The sequence below is a fragment of the Crocodylus porosus genome, unplaced genomic scaffold (assembly GCF_001723895.1).
Source record: "Crocodylus porosus isolate Cpor-Errol unplaced genomic scaffold, CroPor_comp1, whole genome shotgun sequence".
Taxonomy (NCBI): Eukaryota; Metazoa; Chordata; order Crocodylia; family Crocodylidae; genus Crocodylus; species Crocodylus porosus.
In genome coordinates, this window is record NW_017728893.1 from 325293 (window position 1) to 349195 (window position 23903).

The window sequence follows — 23903 nt, forward strand, 5'->3', positions numbered from 1 at the left end:
GGCGTGGATTTGCAGTGGGAGGCTCTTGGGGCTGCGGCTAGTTGTAGGGCTTTGTTGGGAGGGGGTTGAATTGTCTTCCCAGCTTGGCAGTGTTGGGCCAGCGAGGGTGAGCGGAGCTGTGTGTGGGGCTGGGAAGTTGCACGCACTGGATTATTGGTGATGGAAACTGATGCTGGAGATAGCACTTTGTCTCACATGGCCAGGACCTGAGTCGGTCAGGAATGAGTCACTGGAGACTGGCACCAGCCAGCGTCTGCTTCCCCTGTGGATCTCGGGGGGCGACGAGTCCCTGCCCTGCGGGGCGCAGCAGACAGCCCAGCTAAAGGGCAGAGGGATGCATTTTGGATGGCTTGCTGCTAGCAATGCAGGCTCTGTCCTGCCAGAGCTGCTCTGACTGCAGCGGGCTGGGCCTGCCCCAGCTCGCATCTCCTGCTACAAGTAGAGGACTTAAAGCCTTGCTTAAAACCCCTGGTGGGTGGAAAGCAGGGCAGATTTGCACCTGATAGACTAATGAAAGGTAATGGAGCGGCCAGTGTTAGCAGCCCTCGAAGGAAGGTGCAAAGCACCCACTGGGGAACCATGGTGCAAGTAGCCTGTCCAGAAGGAAGGATCCATCCCCACCCTGTTCAATCTCTTCCCCAGGCCACCGGACTTCACTTCCGGCACACAGACAACATCAACTACTGGCGTGATGCCATGATCCACGTGGGGCTTCCTTCGGTAATGTGCTAGTTTTGCTGCCCCAGAGCCGGGCGCAGGGCTGGAGGACCCTGTCCCCTTCTCTTCCCCCCACTCCCCACCCTTAGTACAGAAATAGATGCTGCTGGGGAACAACCCAGGTTGTCTAGTTCAGTGGTTCTCAACCTCTTTTTGTACCAGGACACCTTCGTAAACATAGGTGGCCAGTCCTGACCCAGTGCTGCTCACTCCTGACCTGCTGCCCTCTGCCTCCAGCCCCCCAGGGTGTGAGGTGTGGAGCAGGGAGGGTGTTTGGGGCATGGAGGAGCCCCAGGCAGCCCCTTGCAGGCTGGGACTCTGCTAGCCTGCAAGGGAAAAGTCATGGTTTCCCACATTTTTTTTCTCCTTTAAAGGAGAATCCATGAATAAAGTTTGTTGATCCATTTCTAAAGTTTCTTTGCAACCCTTTGATATATTCTTGCAACCCACAGGTTGAGAAATGCTGGTTTAGTGTATTGCCTGCAGTTTGTAGTCATAAAGGCAGGTGTGAAGGCTAAGATGGGACAACTTGGCAGGGGCCTCTCTCCTGCCATGCTCTTTCTCCCACATGTGACCCTGCACTTGCAAAGTCCAGAGATGCCTGGGGCTGGGGAATTGGACCTTTCAGGCATGCTGCATGGCAGCAGAAACCTGAGTGGTATAAGATCCTCCCAGTCCCTCACAGGGCAGGCTGAACAGAGATTTTCCTTATCTGGAAGCTGCCCCAAAGATGGCTTAGCCCTCCTGTTGGCTGTTTGGGAAGAACAGAGCATGCTTGACTTGCTCTCCGGCCCTCCTGTGAGCCCTGCCTCTTTGTACCCTGGCAGATCTTCCACCCCGAGACCACGGACATCTATGACAAGAAAAACATGCCCCGCGTGGTTTATTGCATCCATGCTCTGAGGTCAGTGAGATGCGGCAGGGAGCAGTTTGCTGCCGGTTTTTTATCCGGGATGCTAGCACCACCTGCCGGCTGTCGTTCCTATCCGCAGGTCCAGCGTGAGGCTGGAGCAGAGCTGCGGTGTCTGGGATAATCCCTGGGGGCCGTCTGTCCTGTGCTTAACTGGCCCAGTGGGGGAGCCTTGGTGGGAGTTAAACATCCAGTTTTAGGCTTTCAAGGCCATACTTAGGCCCCTAAAGGACCTGGGATTTTTTCCAGCCCCTCCCTGTCCCAAAGCTGCTTGGTGTACTTTCTGTTGACATCTGGCTGGCTCAGGGGCTTGCACTCCCCCACCCCTTTGTTCTTGGAGCTGCCATTGACTAAATGCAGTGGCAAAATATACTGTGATCCATGCAATTTTGAAGAGGGGAAAACCTGCTGCAGACCCCGCACGAGATGCTTAGATATGGATGTCTCGTGTCTTTAACCTCTGCCCACTCCCTGAATTCTCCTGCTTCACAACCAGCTGCCCATGAGGACTGGGGTTTGCAATATGCCCATTGCACCAGGCCTGGTTCAGAGTGGGTGACGGGTGTAGTGGACCCTCAAAGGCAAGGGCAGAGCTGCTGTTCCGGGTCTGGGACGCTGGCGTGCTTTAGAAAAGGCTCTTATTTCTGCATCTCCAGTGGGGGAGGCTGAGGCATGGGACTGGAGGTGCCAGTAGCTGAGCTGGGAGCCTTGTGTCTTGGCTTTGTATTCAGCCCTGCTTGGAGCACAGAGCTCTTGGTTATATGCTGCATAGATTAAAATGCATGCACCTTTTGTTTTCCTGGCACTGGAGGTGGGGAGGGGCGGGGGACGAATGGATGGTCCAACACTTTCATGAAGCTGTGGTTTTAAATCTGTAGTTTGTACCTGTTCAAGCTGGGGCTGGCGCCGCAGATCCAGGACTTGTATGGGAAGGTGGACTTCACTGGTAAGGGACCAGAGAGGATAATTCTGGGCTAGTTGTACATGTGTGGGAGCCTCCTTGTTCATTATTCCCAGTCTGTTTTCATGGTCTGATGCATGGTCTGGCTCCAGCAGACCTTCTGGTTCCAACCATCTTCCATATTGACCCAACAAATGCCTTTGGTGCAGCACTGATGGGTTCTTTTTGGTAATGCCACAGCTAACTGAGGCCCACTTGCTTTGCGCCAGGCACTGTACATTTATCACGGGACCCTGCAGAGCTTTTGACCCAAATAGATAAGCCAGGCCTGTCCAGGAAAGGGAGCAGAGGTGGAAGAAGTGACATGACCAAGGTCATGCTGTGGGGCAGTGTCAGAGCTGAGAGCAGACCCAGGGCTCCTTATTGTCCAGCAGGGGATGCTGGCTCCATGCTTGTGTCTAAACCCACCCTGGTGGGGTGTGGAAGGGATCGTGGCTGCTTCCTCTTTTCCCTGCCACCATTTCTCTAAGGCCCTTTAGGACAGGGATTTTCTTGTTTTGTGTGGTCCCGAGTTTGCTGTTCCAGCCAGATCCACCTTGGGGTCAGCACAGCCTGCCTCTGCCTTGAGGCACACTGAAGGGATCTCTGTGTGCCATGTGTTACTGGAGGGGGGAGCTTTATGGCTGTGGTTGGTGGGGGAAGGGGCTGGAGTCTCCCCTTGGTGACCTTATTGGATCAACTTTCAATCCATGGTTACCTGCATTTGTTGGGTCTGGGCTTCAGCAGCCAATAGGTCTCTGCCAGCCCCAGGGCAGCTCTGGCTGAGAGCTCTGCCTGCATGCTGAGCTTGTCGATTTGGCATCAGCAAGTTAGTTTTGCTGTGTATCTGCATGGCTGGGTGAGGTGTCCCCGTCCCTGGACTCTGCCTTGCCCTCTATTGAGAAGGAAAGTGCTGTCCTGGGCAGGGTGTGCAGTTGACCTGGCTTGCTTTTTCCCTCCCCCCAGAGGCAGAGATCACCCACATGCGCCGGGAGCTGGACAAGTATGGCCTGCAGCTGCCGGCGTTCAGCAAGATCGGGGGAATTTTGGCCAACGAGCTGTCGGGAGACGAGGCAGCAGGTGAAGGGGGAGAGCTGGGGCTCAGGCCGGGTGCTGTTGGTGTTCACTGCCCCTGTAGCTCTAAAGGTGTGAATTTCCACAGCCTCAACTCACACCCAGGACCCTGTGTGGCCATGGTGGGAGGGCACAATTGCATTGCAGCTGGCATTGGTCTTCCCAGTTCACCTTCACACCAGCAGGGAGGGTACATCAGCCATCAATGAGCACATCTTGGTCTTGCTTGGGCTCCCACGAGTCTGGGGAGCTGCATGCTGCCCATACAACCCCATACACTCTTGCCCCGTGATGCTATATGTGTGTGTCTCTCTCCCTGTCATGGGTCCACTAGTCCATGCCGCCGTGCTGGCCATCAATGAGGCTGTGGAGAGGGGCGTAATGGAGCAGACCCTGGCTGCCCTGCACAACCCCAGTGCCCTGCTGCTCAATCTGAGGGACGACCTTGCTGCTGTCTATCAGGAGATGCTCTACCAGGCCAAAGCGGAGAAGGCAGGCAATGCCCAGAACGGGGTAAGGGCACCACGCTGGGGGAAGGACCTGGCAGCAGCAGGAGGCTGTTGTTCTGTGTGTGTACGTGGAAGAGGAGCATGCATCTGGCTCTGTCCTGTGTAGTTTTGTGGGGTAGGGGGAGGACAACACAGTGATAGCTCTGCTGAGTGCCCTATCTAGCCAGGCACAGCCGGACACTTCAAGGCCACACTTCTGTCTTCAGTACCTGCAGAAGATCCCGGAGGCTGAGGACATCTATGACCGGTGTCTGACACAGGCTGAGATCCAAGGGAGCATCAACAAAGTCAACGGTGAGCAAAGCAATGTGTCTGGTGCCGTGTGAGTCCTGGAGCACTGGCCTGGACTGTCGGGAAGAGGTAGACGGGCCCTGCTGGGAGGGTCCCTGCTCTGGTTTTCCAGGGCTTTGTAGCCTGGAGCCAGGGTTTCCCTGTGCGTGGGGCTGTGGCTGCAGCAGGGAGCTGAGCCAAGAGCTGCAGGTCACTGGGCCAACTGGTCTTGTCCCAGTGCATGGAGCCTTGGAGTATGTGGATGATGCCTTGGAGAGACAGGACCCCCAGGCTTTGTACCAGGCTCTGCGGGACCCCGTCCTGGCCCTGCGCCGCGTGCAGCGAGAGAACAGTGACTGGTACCTGGATCAGTTGAGCACTGACCGGGAGCAGAAAGCCCTGGTGAGCTGCTGAGATGCCCCTGGGGGGAGGCAGAGCCAGGCTGGGGTTCACATCCTGGGAGCTGCATTGTCGGGGGCTTGGAGCCAGGGGTACAGACCTGATGCACTTCGGACCCACGGGTGACTGTAGCTCCCCTGGCCAGACCTGGGAGTAGCATGGGCCAGACCCCCTGTTGCTCTGCTGCCTGCAGGAGCTGGGCTTCGTGGACCTGCTGGAGCAGGAGGAGGTGCAGATGGGCATCGACGCAGCCAACGAGAGGGGAGAGCAGGAACGTGCCAGTGAGTGAGGTTGAGCCCTAAGCTGCCAGAGGAAGGGACTGGGGAGCGGGAGCATGATACCCCCCCTGGAGCCAGAGCCTGGCTTCTTACCCTCTGCTTGCACATCTTGGGGGCTCAGTAGGAGGCTGCATTGGCTGCCACCCCCACTGGACCAGTTTCTTTGCCCACAGCAGAGATGGGCTGATGATGGGCTCTATAGCATCCTAGAGATGTGGGGCTGGAAGGGATTTGCAGAGGTCACTAGTCCAGCCCCCTGCCTGAGGCAGGATCAGTCCTGACCAAACCATCCCAGATGCATCCACCGTTTAAATTCTTTGTAAAACTGTTGCCACCCCAATGCACAATACGAGACATCACACCTGAGCTTGCCCCGTGGAAAGCAGGGGGACCACGGCAGCCAACTTCAACATACGGTCTAGAGATCCCAGGCAGAGGCCATGCCCCCACCATAGAGGAAGGCAAAACCCCCTCAGTCCATAACAATCTGGCCAGGGGGTAAAATTCCTTCCTGACCCCAAATCCGGCATTGGTCTGACCCTGAGCAGAGGGGCTAGACCCTTTAGCCAGGACCCTCTGGGTTTAAGTCCCAGCAGGAGCGTTGGTACAGCCCAGTCCCTATCCTCAGCCTGGGCTGCAGTCAGAACCATGTGCCTCAGGTGGAGGCCTCAAAACACCCTGAGACGTAGCAGAAAGGGGGAGAGGGGGCAACCAGCAGAGCCTAGGAGCAGGGGGAAGTCCCCATAGTAGGACATGGGTAGGGCTACACCTAGATCAGCCCTGAGCAGTGGCTCCGTCCCTGGAGCGCAAGCTGAGTGTGGTGGGGCTTGCCCAGCAGTTGGGTTCTGCGATGGGCACCAGTTCCCGGGTGCTGAGCCGTGCCCGTCTCCTCTATCCCACAGTGGCACAGGCTGTGAGCCGCATAAATGCCGTGCTGCGCTGGGGGCAGCCGGAGGAGACGGTGGAGGCTCTGGCCAGCCCCGCAGCTCAGCTGCCCAAGGTGCACGCTTTTGCCGCCCCGCTGTACCAGCACGAGCTGGGCCTGCTCCAGCACCAGCACCCGCAGGTGAGGACCAGGGCTGGAGTCTCTGAAGACATGTCCAGAGATGGAGCCCGGCAGGGTCGTGCTTTTCCCCTCCAGCTCCTGCTTAGTTCCCCCTTGTGCAAGTGCTGGTATTCAGGAGTCAGAGTGTCCACACAGAGTTAATCCAAAGTAGTGATTCCTCTTGAAATGCTCAGCCCCCCTCCTTGATCCATGTTATCTTCCCCTTTAATCCGAGACTGAAAACCGAGGTTGCATTTGAGGCGGTTCTGATGGATCCAAGTAAAAAAACAGACCTGGGTTTTAAGCCTTTCAGTCTGGCATCTCTTTATCCAGAGTCTGATGCTGGGATTGTCCTGCATCTGGTACCTGGGAAGTATCCAAATTTGCCCTGGGACCATTGTGGCTAACCTGAGCTAATTGCTGTTCTAGCTCCATCTGTCCCACACCTGTTTATAGACTAGTGCAAGGTGGTGACAGTCTGACTTTTAGCCTGTAGGATCCCAGGACAAAAGGCTTTCTCCCAGAAGAACTGAGAGATTTAAACTGAATGATCTCTCTTCCTCCCCCCCGTCTTTTTTTTGTTTTTCAATCTGAATTAAGCAACCCCCCATGTAAAAATGCCCACAAGGGTTTTTAAACCAGTTTACCCCTACAGCCAGCTAGCTGCTCCAGACCCCTCAGCTCTGGAAACTGGAAAATTCATGCACAGAATTGGCCTCCAAATTGGCCTCTCTGTGTTTGTCCTCCTACTGGCAACGTGGATTTTCCCTCATAGCAGCTGCTCCATGGGGCTGGCTGTGGGTACTGGTACAAACTGGCACACACAGGTAGGCTGAGTCCAGCCTCCATCCCAAAGGGAATCTTCTCCTCTGGGCCTCAAACTCATTGCTTTTGCAGGTGGGATTGGGGGGCGGGTTGGGAGCAGCTTTGCAGGGAACCCAGGAGACTGGGCTCCCACTCCTGGCTGTGCCCGGGACAGCTGTGGCAAGTAGTTCAGAGAGAAAATTCCTGCCTCAGTTTCCCTACTGAGGGAACAGGCTCTCCCATGTCCCATGGCCTCTGCCAAGGTCTCACCATGTCTCCTGCTGTCAGGGAGAGCTGGCGCAGGAGGAGCTCTTCGTGGCTCTGGAGATGCTGTCGGCCGTGGCTCTGGTGAACCGAGCGCTGGAAGCTGGGGATGTCCATGGGGTCTGGAGCAGCCTGGTCAGCCCCAGCCTGGGGCTGTCCGATGTGGAGGAGGCCAACGCTCAGCAGTGAGTCGGGGCACCAGCACGGGCAGACGGTCCATGTGCTGACTATGAACAGGTGGCGCTGGCCAGGGATAAGCTACAGGGCTTCTACTGGCAGGGGGATGCTTGGAAAGCAGGATGTTTGGGATCTGCTCCTCTCTCCTGCCCTGGGGCCAGGAGTCCTGGGTTCCCTTCCTTGCTGTCTTGCCATGAGCTTTGCCTTGTCTCTGCATTGCTACCTCCTAAGCTTGCTGTCATCTTTCCACTCCAGCTACATGGATGACCTGTTGAGCTGCCAGCGCCAGGCTGGGCCCTGGGGGGCCACACTCCTGAGCTGGAACGACCTCCAGGCTTGCGTGAACCGCACCAACGCCGCGGTGCGGGAGGACAGTGAGAGTGAGTGTCCGGTGTGCTGTGCTCCCTGCCCTGCCCCTTTCTGTGTGGCAGTGGTCAGGCTGACTCGACTCTCGTCCCCCCTCCCCTGCAGAGATCCTCGCTGTGGAGCTCATCAATGAGGCGCTGCGGCAGGACGACCCAGAGAAGACCCTCACAGCCCTGCTGCTGCCCTCAGCAGGGCTCTCCAACGTGACACTCCCGGTCGCTAGACGTTATCATGATGTCCTAGCTAGTGCCCGGCGGCAGAAAGCCCAGGTAGGATGCTCCAACCCTAGCCATGTGGCAGGGTGGACAACCCATCACTTCAGGTGTTTAAAACCAGGCTCCTGTCTCTGATCGCTGTTCTGGTACCTTTTAAGTCAGAGGCCACCTGCCTTGTTCTTTGCCACCATCACTTCCCCAGAAGTGGCTGCATTGTGGGGAGTGGAAGCTGTTCTTGGCTGCTCCTCAGCATCTCTTGTCCTGCCCCGTAGGTGACACGGGATGAGGATGCCACACTCTGGTGGGAAGAGATCCAGCACGGTGTGGCCAAAGCTAATCGAGACACGGAGGCAGCAAGGAGGAGTAAGGGCAGATCTGGGCTTGGGGGCTATCTCGGAGCTGGGTTTGGCCTGGAGCTGTGGCCCAGAAAGACCAGGTGGGAGGAATGGGGTGTTCCTCTCTGGCTGTTTCCTCTCTCAAGCCTTTTTGCAGCCCCTAAACTACTGCCAGATACTTCAGGGCCTTCAAATGGGCTTTTTTGGCACAATATTGCAGCAAGGAAATCTGAGGTGGGATATTAAGAGAGACTTTCTCACTGGGAGGGTGAAGCACTGGAGCACTCCCCAGAGAGATGGTGGAGTCTCCATTCTTGGAGGTGTTTAAGACCTGGCTAGACAGCCTTGACTGGGATGATGTAGTTGGGGCTGGTCCTGCTTGGAGCAGGGGTTGGACTAGATGTGACCTGAGCTTCTTCCAACCCTCATTTTCTATGAACGTAGCCCCAAATGCTCTGCTTAGCTCTTTGAAGTAGGCGCACAGGGCCATTGCTGCTCTTTGTCTACTGTCCCCAGACCCCCTGCTGATGGGGGCACATGAGACTTGGGTCTGATGCCTTGTGGGGGCCAAGCTTGGGATGCCCACATGCTACCCTCCCCCAGATTGGAGGATCAGGGGTATGAGGACCTCAGTTGCCTCTTTCCCTTGGGCTTCATTTTGCCTTGCTGCAGCTGGGAGTGCTCTACCCCTGGGAATCTCCATTCCCACTGGGCATGAGGTGCAGTGTCCATCCCAGGGACTTCAGAGTGGGGGTGTGTGCACGTGGGTGTGGGGGTGTGTTCCTTTAACCCCTGCCTTGCCTCCTGCAGTGGCTCTTGGCATTGCAGCCATCAACCAGGCCATCAAGGAGGGGAAGCCAGCCCAGACGGTGCGTGTGCTGCGCAACCCAGATGTCGCCCTGTGCGGTGTCGTGCCCGACTGCGCTGGGGCCTACCAGGCACAACTTGCTGCCCTCATGGTGTGCAAGGGCCTGTCAGGTAAAGAGGACCAAGCTCTACTGCCTTGGATAGCAGCGTGGTGTCCCACACCTCCATTGTGGGTGGGGGCTGGATTTGTACAGCACTGAGCACTGTGAAGGACTGGGCTGCTGCAAGGGAGGAGATGGTGCCATTTTGCCTAGAACACAGGGCCTGGGCGTGAGGCCCAGCTTTGCCACTGCCTCTGGGCTGACCTTGGTCAAGTCACTTGTCTCTTTCTTCACTGTCCCCCTGCAAAATGGAGTCGTGTCCCTCAGGACAGGCTGAGAGGCCCAGTGCATTGGAGATGGGGACTGTGGTGGGGAAGGAGAATGTCGCGTCCAGGGAGGTGGGGAGACGAAGGGCAGGGCTGCTTTGGGCCTTGAGGGCTGGGAGAAGAGCTGGAAATGGGATGGAGGAGGATGAGTAGGAAGGAAGGAGCCAGGGAGGTGGCTGGGAGCTAGACAGGGGCAGGGTAGGAGCAAGAGACAGGCTGGGAGCAGAGAGCTCTGGGCTCAGCCTGTCTGGGATGGGGCTTTGGGAGTCCCTGCATATGGACGGTCCAGTTCCAAAGGCTTTAACCTACCCAGCCCTTGACAATGTATGAGGCTATAGTGATGGAGAGGGGGTGTGCGTGTGTGTGTGTGTGTGTGTGTGTAAGGGACACCCCTCCCTGACCTGCTTCTCTCTCCCTGGCAACACCCAGGAAACATCAAGCACCCCTGGGTGCGGCATCAGCTGAAGGACGGGGCCGAGTACTACTTCAGCCTGCAGACGTTTGAGGGTACCTGGGAGCGGCCGCAGGGCTGCGTCCTGCACCCCACGCACCTCAGCCGGGACGAGATCCAGGTGGGGAGAGATGTGGGGGCTGTACTGAACACCTGGCCTTCTGGCTGCATCCTCAAGCAGCCCGTTGCTTGCAGCAGCTGGGGCCTGGGAGCTCCCGTGCGCTGCTGGCAGAGACCTGGGTCAGCAGCAGCTCCAGCTGCAAACCTCTGGTTCGTGGTTCCAACCTGGCCTTAGGGGGACCTGACTGGCACCAGCCGCTTTGGCGAAGGTGTTGAATGGGGCTTCCCTGCCTGGCTTCAGGTGCCCAAATCCCTTGGCTGGCATGCACACACACTCATTGGCATCTGGGCCCCCACATTGCTGGCACTGAACTGACCACCTCGTTCCTTCTCTGTAGTCCACGATCGCCAGTGTGACTGTGGCCCATGACCGGCAGCGCCTGTGGGAAGCCCACATGGGGCTTGTGGTGCGGCTGCAGGCCCGTCTGCGGGGGGTCCTTGTCCGCCAGGACTTCGCCATCCGCCGGCGTTTGCTGCGGGAACAGCTCCCGGCAGCCATCAGGATCCAGGTGACAGCGGGTGGCGGGTCCTGGTGTTTTCGGGGTTATCTGTAAGCGCAGGGTCTACTGCGGTGTTGCCCAGGGGCCAGCCCAAACCGGGGCCTTATTGTCCATCCTCTGCACAGCCTTTGCTGGTGGGGTTTTAACTGGACCCGGCAGGTCCAGGGGGGGCAGGGAAGGGGAGCAGGGTAAATGATGCCCCAGCAGTGATGGCAATTAAAAGCCTGCACCCTCACCCTTGCACCCTAGGTTTTTCCAGGGGTGCTCTTATTTTTGTTTCCAAAAAGCTCTACAAGAGTCAAGGCATGGGGGTGAGTGGCCCAGCTCTACGCAGTGCTAATAACCAGGAGGGCTGTGGGTTTTCTTTCGCATCCAGGCCTGGTGGAGAGGTTCCCAGCAGCGCCGTGCCTACCTGCAAAGACTGAGATACTTGCAAGCAAACACGTTGGCAGTGATCAAGGTACAGGACCCTGCTGGATCCTTCTGATCTTGCCCTCCAGGCCTTGGTCCTGTGGGCAGTGATACTCTGAAGGACTTGGGGAGGCACTACACACTGCGGCCACCTCTGGGGAGGAGAGTAGGGGCTGTTTTGCAGCTGGGCTGTGACGGATTTGGGACAGGAGCGAATGGGGTCTAGTTGCAAGGGGGGAAATGAGACTATAGTTTCCCAGCTTTGGATTTGTTAATAAGCACAAAGGTTGGGATCTGGCTGAGAACATGGTGAGAGCAGCACGACCCCTTCATTGCAGTCAATGGGATGTGGGTCAGCTGGAGCCCGTGAGTATGCTGTTCCCCTTGTCCCACTAAGCACAACCCGGTCTGTCTGCCCTCCCAAGCTCCAGGCATGCGTGAGGATGTGGCGAGCTCGCAGGAGGTACCAAGAGAGGCTGCGCTACTTCAGGAAGAACGTGAGTGAGGGATACGTGTGTGCATATGTCTGGCAGGAGCCCAGGCATGCTCTGCATTGCCTGCTCCTTGCACTGTAACAAGCAGGAACCCCCTCACAAAGGGGGGGCTTTCTAGCATTCGAGGGGTTAACCTGGCAGCCCAGCCCCATGTCCCAGGGCAGGGGGCTGATGATGGACCCCCTGCTGGGGCAGGAAGCCATGTATCCGAAGCCTGAGCGTTCCCAGGGAAAGGGGAAGGAGGCAGGGTGGCTGCAGCCGGGCATAGCCACTCCTGTGAATGCCAGGCTACAGAGGTTGCATGTGGGCTGGCAGGTTCAGGGGCAGGGGATTGAGGCCCTGGGAGTCTCAGGCCCGAAGTCATGGTCGTGGGTGGAGGCAGGGGGGCTACGGCAGGAAACTATTTGTCCTGTTAAGCAGCAGCTGCTGAGGGTACTCTTAAATTTTCCCTGCTCTGTGCTCTGCACCCAGTGCCCCCTTCTGCCTCAGTTTCCCCTCATCTGGAGGCACTGGGTACAGGGCCTCCCCTTCATGCCTGAACCCCCCAGGGACAATCCTGCCCCCTGTGCCGCCAGGTGAGGGGAAACTGAGGCAGAAGGGGACATCTGCCTCCAGGAACATATGTACAACATCCTATCTGAAGTAAAACCCAGGCGTCCTGGGGACTGATTCAGCTGGGATGCCTTGTCTCCACAAGGCCAGGGGCAGTGGCAGATGCTTCCAGTGAGAGGCCTCTCCTTGCTGTGCCCACAGCTGGCCTGACGGCAGGGCTGGCGCCTGGCAAGTGCTCTCCCTGCTCCCTCTGCTGCCACCGGGCTGCCAGGGGACACTCGCCTCCTTTTCCCCCTTTGTTTGTCTTGGCAGATTACTGCTGTAATTAAAATCCAGGCTTTTGTGCGAGCTAACAAGGCCCGTGGGGATTACAGGGTGTTGGGTAAGTGCCTGCTTGTCTTCTGCTCACAAGTGGCTATAATTAACTGCCTGGCTTCTCATTCCTGTGCTGTGCCCAGAGCACAGGAGCAATGGTGGCAGGTGGGGTGGTCCTAAAGCACTGTGGCACCCCTCGCCTTCAGTCCAGCTCTTCTAGGGTCAGCCAGAAGAGCCCTGAGATTGCTCTTAATTTCTCTGGCCCTGGAACACGGTAGATCTCCCTAGGACAGTGTGCTCCGGCCATGAACTTGAGCAGGGTCCATAGGCCAGCTCCAGACTGGCCAGGGAAGCCCCTGTATATGGAACAGGATTCTCAAAGGGCCAGGGTTGGCTGCTGATGGCTGGATTAGCTGTCACTTAAACCCATCAAAGGAAGGCTTCCCCTATACAGGCAGCTCTTATTTTAGCTAGTCTATAAGGTGCAAACCTAGATAAAATGGGGGCGCAGACGCGTGGTCAGTGGAGCTCTGGAGGACACAGTCTTTGGTGTAACCCAAATGCTGGAGAAGGTTGCTCTGATGTACGTGGATGTGCATCTGCTCCCACCACTGGCTTCGTGCCACTTTGGATCGAGCTGGGGACGTGTGCCCCCTGCGTATCCCAGAGTAAGGCGACTGGTGCAGAAGTTGCTCTGTGCTACGTCCAGTAGTAACTGCCTGCCCCCACAGTCCGCGCCAGGGACCCGCCGTTGGGCATCGTGAGGCGCTTCGTGCACTTGCTGGAGCAGAGCCAGCACGACTTCTGGGAGGAGGCAGAGGGGCTGCGGCTGCGGGGGGACGTGGTGAGGCGCATCCGCTCCAACCAGCGCCTGGAGAGTGACCTCAACCTCATGGACATCAAGATCGGGCTGCTGGTGCGGAACCGCATCACGCTGCAGGTCAGAGGTCATGGGGGATGGGGTAATGGGGCATCTCGGTAGTCATGTGCTCTCCCCCCTGAAATATGAGGCCAGATTCTGCAACGCCAGGAGAAATCTGGAGCTGCTCTAGCATGGCTGAAGGCCAGGCTTTCCAAGGAGCCTAAGGAGTTTAGACACCTACTGTTGCCTCTGGAATCCCCCTCCCCTCTGAAAAGATGTTCCAGTTCCAATCCTGCCTTAGGATTTTCAGTCCTGGTTTAATCCAGCATGGCTGTATATAGTCCTTTTGGGACCAAAGCCAGAACCTACTGAAACCAGAGGTGAACTTCTCCAGCGGCTTCAGAGCCTTGGGTTGGCTGGGTCCTCAGCTGGTACCGCCCTTCCCCTTGCCCTGCCCCTATCCAGTGTGTCCCGTTGGTAGATCTCAGTGCCTTCAACAAAGGAGGTCAGTTTGTGGGGAAAGTGAGGCACAGGAAAGGAACCCGCCCACCTCCAGCAGCAGAGGTGGGAATGGACCCCTGGTGCCAGTCTTGTTCCCAGGCTCTACCCTTTGTCAATGGGGTGGCGGGGGTAGAGCCAGGCTGGGTGTGATCCAGGCATGAGGCGCAGCAAAGCATGAAGGCCAGAGGATCCCAAGGTGTCTTGGAAGTCCACTTCCCTGAATGCCTTGTGCTCCTAACCCCTCTGGGCCCTGGCTCGCTCCCCTGGCCTGTGTAGGAGGTGGTTTCCCACTGCAAGAAGCTGACCAAGAAGAACAAGGAGCAGCTGTCAGACATGATGGCCCTGGACAAGCAGAAGGGGATCAAGGCACTGAGCAAAGAGAAGCGCCAGAAGCTGGAGGCCTACCAGCACCTCTTCTACCTGCTGCAGGTGAGTGGGGGGTGGGGGGCTTGTTACTAGGGCAGCGGGGTCTGATTGGATCCCCCCAATGGGCCTGCTTCCTTGCTCCCCCCAGTCCAGTCCCAGGTGCTGTCCAAGTGCTCAGGACTGGCTTATTAGTGGCTCACTTAGGAATCAAATAGATTTGCGGGGCTTTCTTCCCACCCCGGATCCTGCTACCTGGTGTGCTAGACCCTCTGCCCCAGCTCTGGCTTGTGTCTAGTGCAGGGAAGCCCCCAGTTCTGGCACATCCCTCTTGGCACCAAGTCCCTATTGGAAAGAAATCCTTCCCCCAGGCTCCCGTCTGAAGGCCTGATCCTTGGAGATGGGTGTGGGGCTAGGCGAAGGCAACTCGGGACACCCCTGGTGACCTGGCCAGGCATGAATTTGCTTCTGTTTGCTAGCACCGTGCTGGGGGTAATGGAAGAAGGGGTTGCAGCATCCAGCTGTGGGCCCAGAGGCAGGAATAAAGCCCCCATTTGAAGACAGTCCCTGGACATTCAGGGGAGGGAGTTGGGGCTGACTGCATTGCTGTCTTGTGTGTTGTTGGCTATGGGAGCTGGTCTGGATGAGTCATGCTAGCCCACAGACCAGCTACTCTTGGGAGGAGCACTTTGAGGTTGCACAGAACTGTGCTTTGCATGTAAACCCATGGTCTAAGTCCTGCTTTGCCAAGGTCTGAGGGTGGGAGAGAAGGAGGCATGGAGGGGAAGGGATGTGACCTGTAGCAGAGACCCACCTGCTGGCTGAAGCCTGGGGCCAGCTGCCCTGACCCCTGCCCATGTACCTGCAGACCCAGCCCGTATACCTGGCCCGGCTGATCTTCCAGATGCCCCAGAACAAGTCCACCAAGTTCATGGAGTCGGTGGTCTTCTCCCTGTACAACTACGCCTCCAATGCCCGCGAGGGCTACCTGCTGCTGCAGCTTTTCAGCACCGCCCTGCAAGAAGAGATCCGGTAGGTCCTGCTTGTGGTACCCTTAGGGGCAGGGAGATGGGTCCCTCTGGGACCTGTAGGACTCCCTGTTCCCCCTGGAGTGAGGGCAGAGGGAGCTGGGGGACTGGCTCAGGTCTGTCTCAGTGTTGATGGCCAAGCCCCATCCTGGCACCTGATCCTGTAGGTATAGGGTTTTAGGGGTCATTCCCAGCAGGACTTGTGCCCTCCTCGCCTTTGTCCCAACCTGGCAAGTCCTTTCCATGCAGTAATGACTGGCTGCCAGTCTCCTGCTTGGGCTCTAGGCCCTGTCTGGGGCAACCGGACCCTTCCCACCCTGATCTGAGTTGCCTCTCTTTTTCCCCTTTCTGCCCAGGTCCAAGGTGGATCACCCCCACGAGATCCTGACGGGCAATCCTACAGTGATCCGGCTGGTGGTGAGCTTCTACCGCAACGCCCGTGGGCAGAACGCCCTACGCCAGATCCTGGAGGGGCCCGTGCGGGATGTCCTGCAGGACAAGGCTCTCAGCATCCGCACTGACCCTGTGGAGATCTACAAGGCTTGGGTCAACCAGGCAGAGTCCCAGAGTGGCCAGAGAAGGTCAGAGTGGGGGGTTTTTTGGGCTGGGGGGTCTGGGGAAGCTGGGTCATCTCAGCCTGTGCCATGACGCTTAGCAGCGTGTGTCTCCCACCCCCAGCCAGCTCCCATACAACGTGAGCCCAGAGCAGGCCCTGAGCCATGCCGAGGTTCAGAGGCGACTGGACATCTCCATCCACAACCTCCTGGCAGCCACGGACAAGTTCGTCTCTGCCATCACCTCCTCCGTGGATAAGATCCCGTATGTACAAGGAGTCCCATGGGCCCTGCTCTTGTGGGAACAAGGACCCTCTGGCCCTGATTGCCCTGTATGACCTTGGAGCATTCCCTTCCTCTGTTTTGTGCCTCAGTTTCCCCTCTAATATTGGGTGAAGGGGGAGGAGGTCAAGCAGGCTTCAGATGCTCCTGTAGGAGTCCTGACCCTGCTGCACGATCTCCCCAGCCTGGGCTCTGCAGGCCAAATGAGGCTCCTGTGGTCCCCTTCCCCCCTTCAGCCTGGCCTGGGCCCCTGTGCTGATAGACTGCCTCTCTGGCTTCATTCAGCTACGGGATGCGCTACGTGGCCAAAGTCCTGAAGACGTCGTTGGCGGAGAAGTTCCCGGAGGCAACCGAGGATGAGGTCTGCAAGGTGGGTGCAGGCGGCCGTGGTGAGAGGCAGGGCTGTGTCTGGGACTGCAGGGTGAGCTCTCAGGACCGGAGTGGCTGGGCAGCCTGGTATAGGGCTGTGCCTATTACAGTGGTGATGTGGCCTTGCACATCCCAAGGCGACTGGGGGTCTATTTCCAGCATTTGTGGCTGTCGGGGGCGGGGGGGCAGGCATGTGTGTCTGCAATGTGCTGCACTCTGAGTCATGGTGGACCATTCTGGACCATGTGTCCCAAGCCCCATACTCTTCACCCCAAAGGTGAGTCCATATGTCTTTACTTTGGATCAAGGGGTTCTGCGGTCACCTCTGGGACCCCAGTGCCAATGCAAAGCCTGACCCTCTCCCTCTCTTGGGGCCCAGATCGTTGGGCACCTGCTCTACTACCGGTTCATGAACCCGGCTGTGGTGGCCCCCGACGGCTTCGACATCATGGATGTCTCGGCTGCTGCGGCTCTGCACCCCGACCACCGCCGCAACCTGGGCTCCATTGCCAAAGTGCTGCAGCACGCCGTGGCCTACAAGCCTTTTGAGGGCGAGAGTGCCCACCTGCATGGGGTGAACCGCTACCTGGAGGAGACTCATGACAAGTTCAGGTCAGTGCCCCACAGTGCCAAGGGTTGGATGTGCCCACAGCAGCCTCTGCCCTCTCAAGGAATCCCAATGAAGAGCCAAAGATGGGCATTGCTTATGCCCACTTTCCAGGTGGGCAAGCTGAGGCCCTGGGAGTCTGAGTTCTCTAGGCCAATGCCTTAGCCACCAGGTCATCCTTTTGCTGCTGCTTTTTATGGAGCTTTTGCCTGCCTTAGTGCTGTCCTGCTGAGGCTGCATTTTCACCCCCAATGTGTCCTTGCCCCAGGCCCAGCACACCTGAATTTATTCTGGTTTTATTTTTGTTGCTCAGCTCAAGCCTTAGTGACGTGTTTTATACCAGCAGAGCTGCATCCCTGGTGGAGGGAGGGTTGTCACTTTTGTCATTTTGATTGCACTCCCCTAGAACAGATAGTCTTGGTCTCAGCTCTCATCAAATTGGTTTTATCCCTGCCCTGCCCGAGGAACGGCTCCTTGCGCAGACCTCCCCTCTGCACAGGTGATGCTAAACACTCTCCAAAGCTGATCAAACCTGCACCCTTTCCCTCCCACCCCTCCTGTACTGCCAGCATCAGGGGCAATGGCTACAAACAGTTCTCAGCCGTCCATTTGAATTTGGAGGCGCTGGTTGGTGGAGCAGCCAGGAAATGAGCGGGTGGCAATTAAACCGCATGACTGGTAGCCCTGGTGAATTAATTGGGCCATAATTAGAAATAATGCTTTAGACACAAGGGCTTAATGATGCAGCTACTGCTTTCCCAGACTGGGTCTTGGAGGGGCAGCAGGTTCGTGCAATGGTTTGCACTGGAGAAGAGAAGTCCTGTCCGATCCTGTCTGCTCTGGGCCTGGTACACAGTTCAGCCTCTTCCTATGATGAGGCCAGCCAGGCAACAAGCTCCTAGCATAAGAGCGATGCCCAAGGGGGTTCAGCCCTGCGCACGGCCCAGGACCCCATGATGCTAGGTACTGTACAGACATGGAGAATATTTGGGGGAGTTGTGAACTAAGGCAGGCCCAGTGCTGTGCTGTTCTGGTCATCCTCGACTCCATGACTTCCCAGGGGAATGAGGCTGGCAACCACCTCGCCATGGTGGGCCCTAATGGAGCCTGTAAAGGGGCAGAGGGCTGTGCTACATCCTCAAGGGGCTGCTGGGCACGGATGCACCCTGGAGGTCTCTGCCTTGCTGAGCTGCCCAGTCGGTTCCCCCTGTTCCCTGCAGTCCAGGCTGGGACCAGCACTCGTGGTAGGATCCCTTTTCCTCCTACAGGAGATTCATCCACATGGCCTGCGCAGTGCCTGAGCCAGAAGAGAGGTTCAATGTGGATGAGTACTCGGAGCTGGTGGCAGTCGCCAAGCCGGTCGTCTACATCACTGTGGGCGAGCTCATTGACACGCACCGGGTGAGGGACGTCTGGGGTCTCCCTCACGCAGGAGACTCCCCAGACGGGGCTTACCCAGGACACTGGGAACCCTTGGGGTGAATGGTACAGTGTCCCAGGACAGTGATCTGAGTCTTGGCTTCTCTCCGGGCCCTTTGTGGATGTAACTGGAGGGAAAGTGGGGGCAGGGGGCTTCTGCTGATTGTTTGCCTACCTGGAGGCCAAGCAACTGTCCCAAGGTTACTCTGCAGATCATGTATGTGCACACACATGCCTGGATGCTGCTGAACCTGCGCAGAACATAACTCCTCACCACCCCCTAGATTTTTTTTCCTGCTCCTACCAGGGGCTGTGTCCTCCCTCCAAAGCATGGGATCTCCTGGGGATGCCCCAGGCAGTGGGCGGCCTGTTAACCTGCACGCTCTGCCTCCCTCTCTCTTCTCCAGCTGTTACTAGAGCACCAGGACTCCATCGCTCCCAGCCACGGGGACCCCCTGCATGAGCTGCTGGAGGATCTGGCTGAGCTGCCTACCGTCCAAGCTCTCGTCGGTAGGTGCAGGTCTCCTGGGAAAGACACTGATGCTGTGTCAGGTGGGGAGGAGACCTAGCAGGGTGTCCTGGTACCTGATGCACATGGGGCATTGAGGCATTGTCAGGAGTTCCTTCTCATGGTTCACAAGTTCCTCAGTGCCTGGGCTGGAGGATCAGCAGGGAATATGACCAAGTTTTGTGTGCACTGGGGTCACCAGCCCTGGCCTGAAACTTGCTGAGAGACTGGCCTGGTGTCACTCCATTCACCGTGGCATCGGTGGGAGTCCAGACCAGACTCTCCCCATAAGTAACTGAGTAGTGGCTCTCGTCTCCATCATTACAGGTGAGAGCACCCCCAGCCCCACAGATGCTGAGCAGACCCTCAGCAAGCTGGAGATCTCCCTCACCCTCACCAGCAAGTTCGATGTAGTGGAGGCCAGCCGTGAGGAGACTGATGCCAAGAGCTTGCTATTGAGGTAAGTGTGTGTGGGTGGGTGGGTAGGGGGGTGTCTTGAGGGCAGGGGAAGCCTCTAGTATATCTCACAAGTCCAAGGCCTTTTTGATGGCTCAGGGAGTAGCAGGGCCCTTGGAGCCAAGCTAGGAGGCAGCGATCACTCTGCTGATCTGGCTACTTGTCTTCTAGTAGGTCAAATTCCCTAGCTGCAGAGGCTTTCTTTGCAATCTGGGTACTAGGTAGCTTGCCCCGGCTCCCCTCCGGTGACCATCGGCCCAGGTGACTCCAGCTGCCTCTTCTCCCTCAGCACCAAGCAGATGCTAGTGGATGTGATTCAGTCCCAGCCTGGGGATTCCCTCTTGGAGATCTTGCAGACACCAGCGTCGGAAGATCAGGTGAGTAGAAAGCCAGGAGAGAAGAACTAACTAGTAGCTGCAGCCTGGGGACTTGCAGCCTGCTATCAACAGGAAGAGGCTTTTACAACCACGTGCTATGATAACAGGCTTCTTCCCAGCTTGCGTTCCAGCTTGGTCTCCTTTGTTGACTATGGCTAATGCCTGTTGGCCCACAAAAGCAACAACCCACCCCTCTGCCTCTCCCAGGAGGCCTCCCATCACCAGCTGATGCAGAGGCGGGCCCTACACGATGCCCAGACCCCCGACAAACTGAAGCGTAACCGCTCCCTGGTGGGCAACAGCCAGCTCTCAGTGGAGGAGAAGAAGCGGAAGATCCTCCGCAACCTGCGGCGCCTGGAGAGCCTGGGGGTGGTGGACTCGGCCAACCAGTACCAGGAGATCGTCAACGAGATGGCCAAGGTACTGGGGTGGGGTGGAGAGCTAAGGGTTTTGCCTCCCCAGAAGGCTGCTGGGTGGATGGGACCCTGTGGGTCGTGGATTAGGATCTTGGCTTGGAAGCTGAGACTCTTGTGCCACTCCCAAAATCCTTTGCACAACTCTGGGCCTGGCACCTTCTCTCCAGGCTGCCGGGGCTCTTGTCCCTCTGCCAAGACCCTGACGGACTCTTCTCTCCTCCAGGACATCTGCAACCAGCGGCGGTACCGGCAGCACCGCAGGGGGGAGCTGGACAAGCTGCGTCAGACCCTAGAGGCCCTCCATGCCAAGAGCACCTTTTATGAAGAGCAGGTCGACTACTACAACCAGTACATCCGGACGTGCCTGGGCAACCTGGCCGCCAGCAGCAAGTACGCTGGACCTGGTGCCGTACGGCCATCCCAGTCCAGCGCTGGAAGCCGTGATGGCTTGGCTGGGCAGGGGAAGGTGTGGGATCTCATGCTTCATAGCAGACTGGGAGTCAGGAAGGGGCTTCTTGTCCCTTCCACGGTCCTCACTGCACTGCTCCCTGCATCTCTCCCTCTTCTGCCTTTCTATTGTTGCCACCATTACTACAAGACCCTCTTAAACTACAAGCAGGCATCACAATTGGAGGTGGTTCTGATTGACACGTGTAGCTCATCCCTGTAATAAGCAGCAATTAACTCAGAGTAGCTGTGATTTGTCTTGGGGTGGGGGGGGAAGAGGCTGAAACCAGACATTGGATTTCTCTGGGGACAAAGCCTTTTAGACTGGGATCCTACGGAGATACAAGCCCCTTGTCTGGCTTCAGGTACTTGTGAAGCTAAAGGCAGATTTATCTCAAGTCTCATTTGTCCCTGGCTTTTGTTGGCATTCAAGCAAGCCTGGGACGCTTTCTCCTTCACACTATCTGCACACCCTGAATGGTTGTTAAATCAAATTAGCACCTGGTTATGCCAGGAAAAAAGTGGTCTCTCTGAGACTTAAAAACAGACAACCAGCTTGATTGGAGTGTTTATGTCCCAGCAGCCCCAGAGCTTACCAGCAGATAAGCCCATTGTCCCACGTGAAGTACTTCTGAAGTATGCATATTAACAATTGCAGCTAATTAGAGTTAATTGCTGTTTAAGCCTAGCATGTGAATAACTGCCACATCTGTTTTGTTGCCAGTCATATTCCGGACCAGTCAGCACCGCATTTGACTAGTCGTCTGGTTTTTAGCCTGGGATCCCAGGATAAAGGCTTTGTCCCAGGAGAAATCCAGTGTTTCGTTTTAGCCTGAAGCATCCAAGATGAAAGTTATTTTTCCCTGCGATGATAGCAGCTAATTGGAATTTAATTGCCATTCAAGTGCTGAGTGTGCGTTAGAGTCCATCCCTGGCACAGTTGGGCCCATGATAAACCTGATGTCTAGTTTTTTTACTTTCAGATACTTCACAGGACCCTCTTTCAAGTGGGACAACAGGCATGTCCCTCTGTAGGATCCCAGGGTACAAGGATTTATCCCAGGAGAAATCAGACCTTTGCCTTTTGTCCTCATAAACCCCTCCTGCTCTGTCCCAGCCCCGCTGGGGACCTGCCTCCCCTCCCACTGAGGACCAGATAGATTCAGATGGGCGCTTTGGAGGCTGAGACGGCACTGGCTCCTGCCCCGTACATCTTGGCTCTCAGCCTTCCTGTCTCTTTTTTTATCCATCCAGGGTCAGCGGGAAGGGCAAGAAGGCGCCGGCGCTGCGCTACACGGCTGCTCGGCTGCTGGAGAAGGGTGTGCTGCTGGAGATTGAGGACCTCCCTACCAGCCAGTGAGTCACCCAAGCCCTGTCTCTCCTCTCGATCCTGTTTTGGGTTCAAACATCCCTGGTCTTCCAGCTGTTTCACTGGCTGCTCCAGAAGCAGCCCTGGGGCTTAACCCTCTCTCTCCCAGGTTCCGCAACGTCATCTTCGACATTGCTCCCTGTGGGGAAGCTGGCAAGTTCAAGGTGAAGGCCAAGTTCATGGGCATCGACATGGAGCAGTTCCAGCTCCACTACCAGGTGAGGATCCAGCATGCATCCTGCCTTAGTTTTCCCAGCTAAGCAAAGGACACCCCCCCCCCCCACCCCCCAGTGGGTGATGGGGAGACTTAATGCTCCTCTGCTGCATGGAGCTGCTTGGAGACAGCAGGTACTCTGAGCCCAGTGTTGTTTGTTCATCAACTGAGATGGAGTGGAGGGTGGGGGTAGGATGGGGGGCGTGTGTGCTGGGGTTTCACCATATGCCTTTGGCCCGTGGGCCCCCCTCTCCCCCTGCCAGGACCTACTGCAGCTGCAGTACGAGGGCGTAGCCGTCCTGAAGATGTTTGACAAAGCCAAAGTCAACGTCAACCTGCTCATCTTCCTCCTCAACAAGAAGTTCTTCCAGAAGTAACTGGAGCTGGGGGTGGGGGGTGAGGGAGTGGAGGCAGCTGCCATGGGGAGGGTTGCGGGGGAGAGGAACCTGCCAAAGACACTTTGGGGACTGAATCCTGCTGCTGAACGGTCCTGTCAGGTGTTCTCTGTTTGACTCCTTCCTGTCTGGGTCTGGCAGGATCAAACTCTTCTACAGCAAGCAGCATCTTAGTGCCTTGTGGACTGAAAACTACCCAGGGCAGAATCATCCCAGGACAAGGATGGACAGAAGGGGAAACTTAAAGTATCCCCCTACTCAAGGGCTGGTGCAGACTAGAGCAGCCCTGGTCAGGAGCTAAAAGCTTTCTAGGCGCCATACAGTAGTGTTGGAAGCACTCGCATGCCAGCCTGCCCTGCTATGCCCCTGGCAGCTGGGTATAAGGGTATGGCCAAGAAGGGGGTGGGGCATGCGTCTATGCTGGCCTCTCTAGCAGCAAGGAATTGGTCCCTGTTAGTGCTGCTGCTTTGGGTGGATAGAAATACTCGCAGCTGTGAAGGTGCCACCTGGTTCAAGGGGGTTTTAGATCAATTCCAGGTTGCCAGGACCAGTCTTGTCCCTTCTCAGCTGCTCCAACCTCCTTTCAGTCTCACTTCAGTGCTGGACTTTGGGCATGAGCTCCGCAGGCACAGATACTTGCAAACCAACCATGCGCTCTATATGCACCCTGGCCTGCATCTGCTGGCAGTAGCTGGGTCATGGACACGTGTGATCACTACGTGTTAACTCACATGGGAGAGTGTGTGTGTGTGTGTGCGCGCGCGCGCATCAGAGGGAATCCATAGTCTCTGTGGCTTTGTATTGTGTGTGTAACTGCTTTTCTCACTACTGTTTTTAGAAGTTTGACTCTAGTTCCTGGTCACTTCCCAAGTGGCTGCTTTTGTGGACACTAAGGTTTTGTGAGCCATGGACCTCAGCTTTTACATAAATAAAGAAACTTGGTTATATATTTCCCCCTATTCTTTCAGAAAAACAAAAACCCAGTCCCCTTTTATTCTATAAGGGAAAAACTGGCACTGGAAGGAAAAACTATTCCAGATGATGCTGTCCAGTAAATAAAGTGGCTTATAGGCAGCCCTCTTCCAGGGGCCATAAATACACCAGTTTGCAATACAGGGAAGCTGCAATTAATTTTAAGGGAGCTAATTTGAGCTTCAAACTCTCCCAGGCAGTTACCATGGAGCAAGGGGTATAAAGTGAGCTATTGCCATGCTTATTTTTTTGCTTTACTACAGCATTTGGGCTCCGCTGGTGCTCTCTGCAGTAAGGTGCAAAGGGAGAGGGTGTGGAGGTGGCTAGAGCGAGAGGGGCTGGCTGGTCTGAGCCTGTTTGGACTGCCTGTGCCATTGACTGTGT

General features: G+C 56.7%; 1 protein-coding gene across 1 annotated transcript in view; it reads left to right on the plus strand.

Annotated features, from left to right (window-relative positions):
* Positions 1–23494, plus strand: part of IQGAP3 (IQ motif containing GTPase activating protein 3) — a 24323-nt gene extending 829 nt beyond the window's left edge. The window contains exons 3-37 of the mRNA XM_019555442.1: positions 643–720; positions 1545–1621; positions 2506–2573; positions 3534–3647; positions 3976–4154; positions 4357–4444; positions 4659–4822; positions 5013–5100; positions 6000–6163; positions 7235–7395; positions 7643–7767; positions 7859–8022; positions 8241–8331; positions 9114–9281; positions 9967–10109; positions 10447–10617; positions 10985–11068; positions 11445–11516; positions 12378–12447; positions 13112–13320; positions 14020–14172; positions 14975–15138; positions 15491–15715; positions 15813–15953; positions 16256–16340; positions 16719–16951; positions 18215–18347; positions 18773–18875; positions 19201–19333; positions 19619–19706; positions 19914–20126; positions 20346–20512; positions 21824–21925; positions 22048–22156; positions 22416–23494. Of these exons, the coding sequence (XP_019410987.1) occupies positions 643–720; positions 1545–1621; positions 2506–2573; positions 3534–3647; positions 3976–4154; positions 4357–4444; positions 4659–4822; positions 5013–5100; positions 6000–6163; positions 7235–7395; positions 7643–7767; positions 7859–8022; positions 8241–8331; positions 9114–9281; positions 9967–10109; positions 10447–10617; positions 10985–11068; positions 11445–11516; positions 12378–12447; positions 13112–13320; positions 14020–14172; positions 14975–15138; positions 15491–15715; positions 15813–15953; positions 16256–16340; positions 16719–16951; positions 18215–18347; positions 18773–18875; positions 19201–19333; positions 19619–19706; positions 19914–20126; positions 20346–20512; positions 21824–21925; positions 22048–22156; positions 22416–22529 (4641 nt within the window). The 3' untranslated portion in view covers positions 22530–23494. The remainder of the gene's footprint in view (positions 1–642; positions 721–1544; positions 1622–2505; positions 2574–3533; positions 3648–3975; positions 4155–4356; positions 4445–4658; positions 4823–5012; positions 5101–5999; positions 6164–7234; positions 7396–7642; positions 7768–7858; positions 8023–8240; positions 8332–9113; positions 9282–9966; positions 10110–10446; positions 10618–10984; positions 11069–11444; positions 11517–12377; positions 12448–13111; positions 13321–14019; positions 14173–14974; positions 15139–15490; positions 15716–15812; positions 15954–16255; positions 16341–16718; positions 16952–18214; positions 18348–18772; positions 18876–19200; positions 19334–19618; positions 19707–19913; positions 20127–20345; positions 20513–21823; positions 21926–22047; positions 22157–22415) is intronic.
* Positions 23495–23903: the final 409 nt, after the last annotated feature.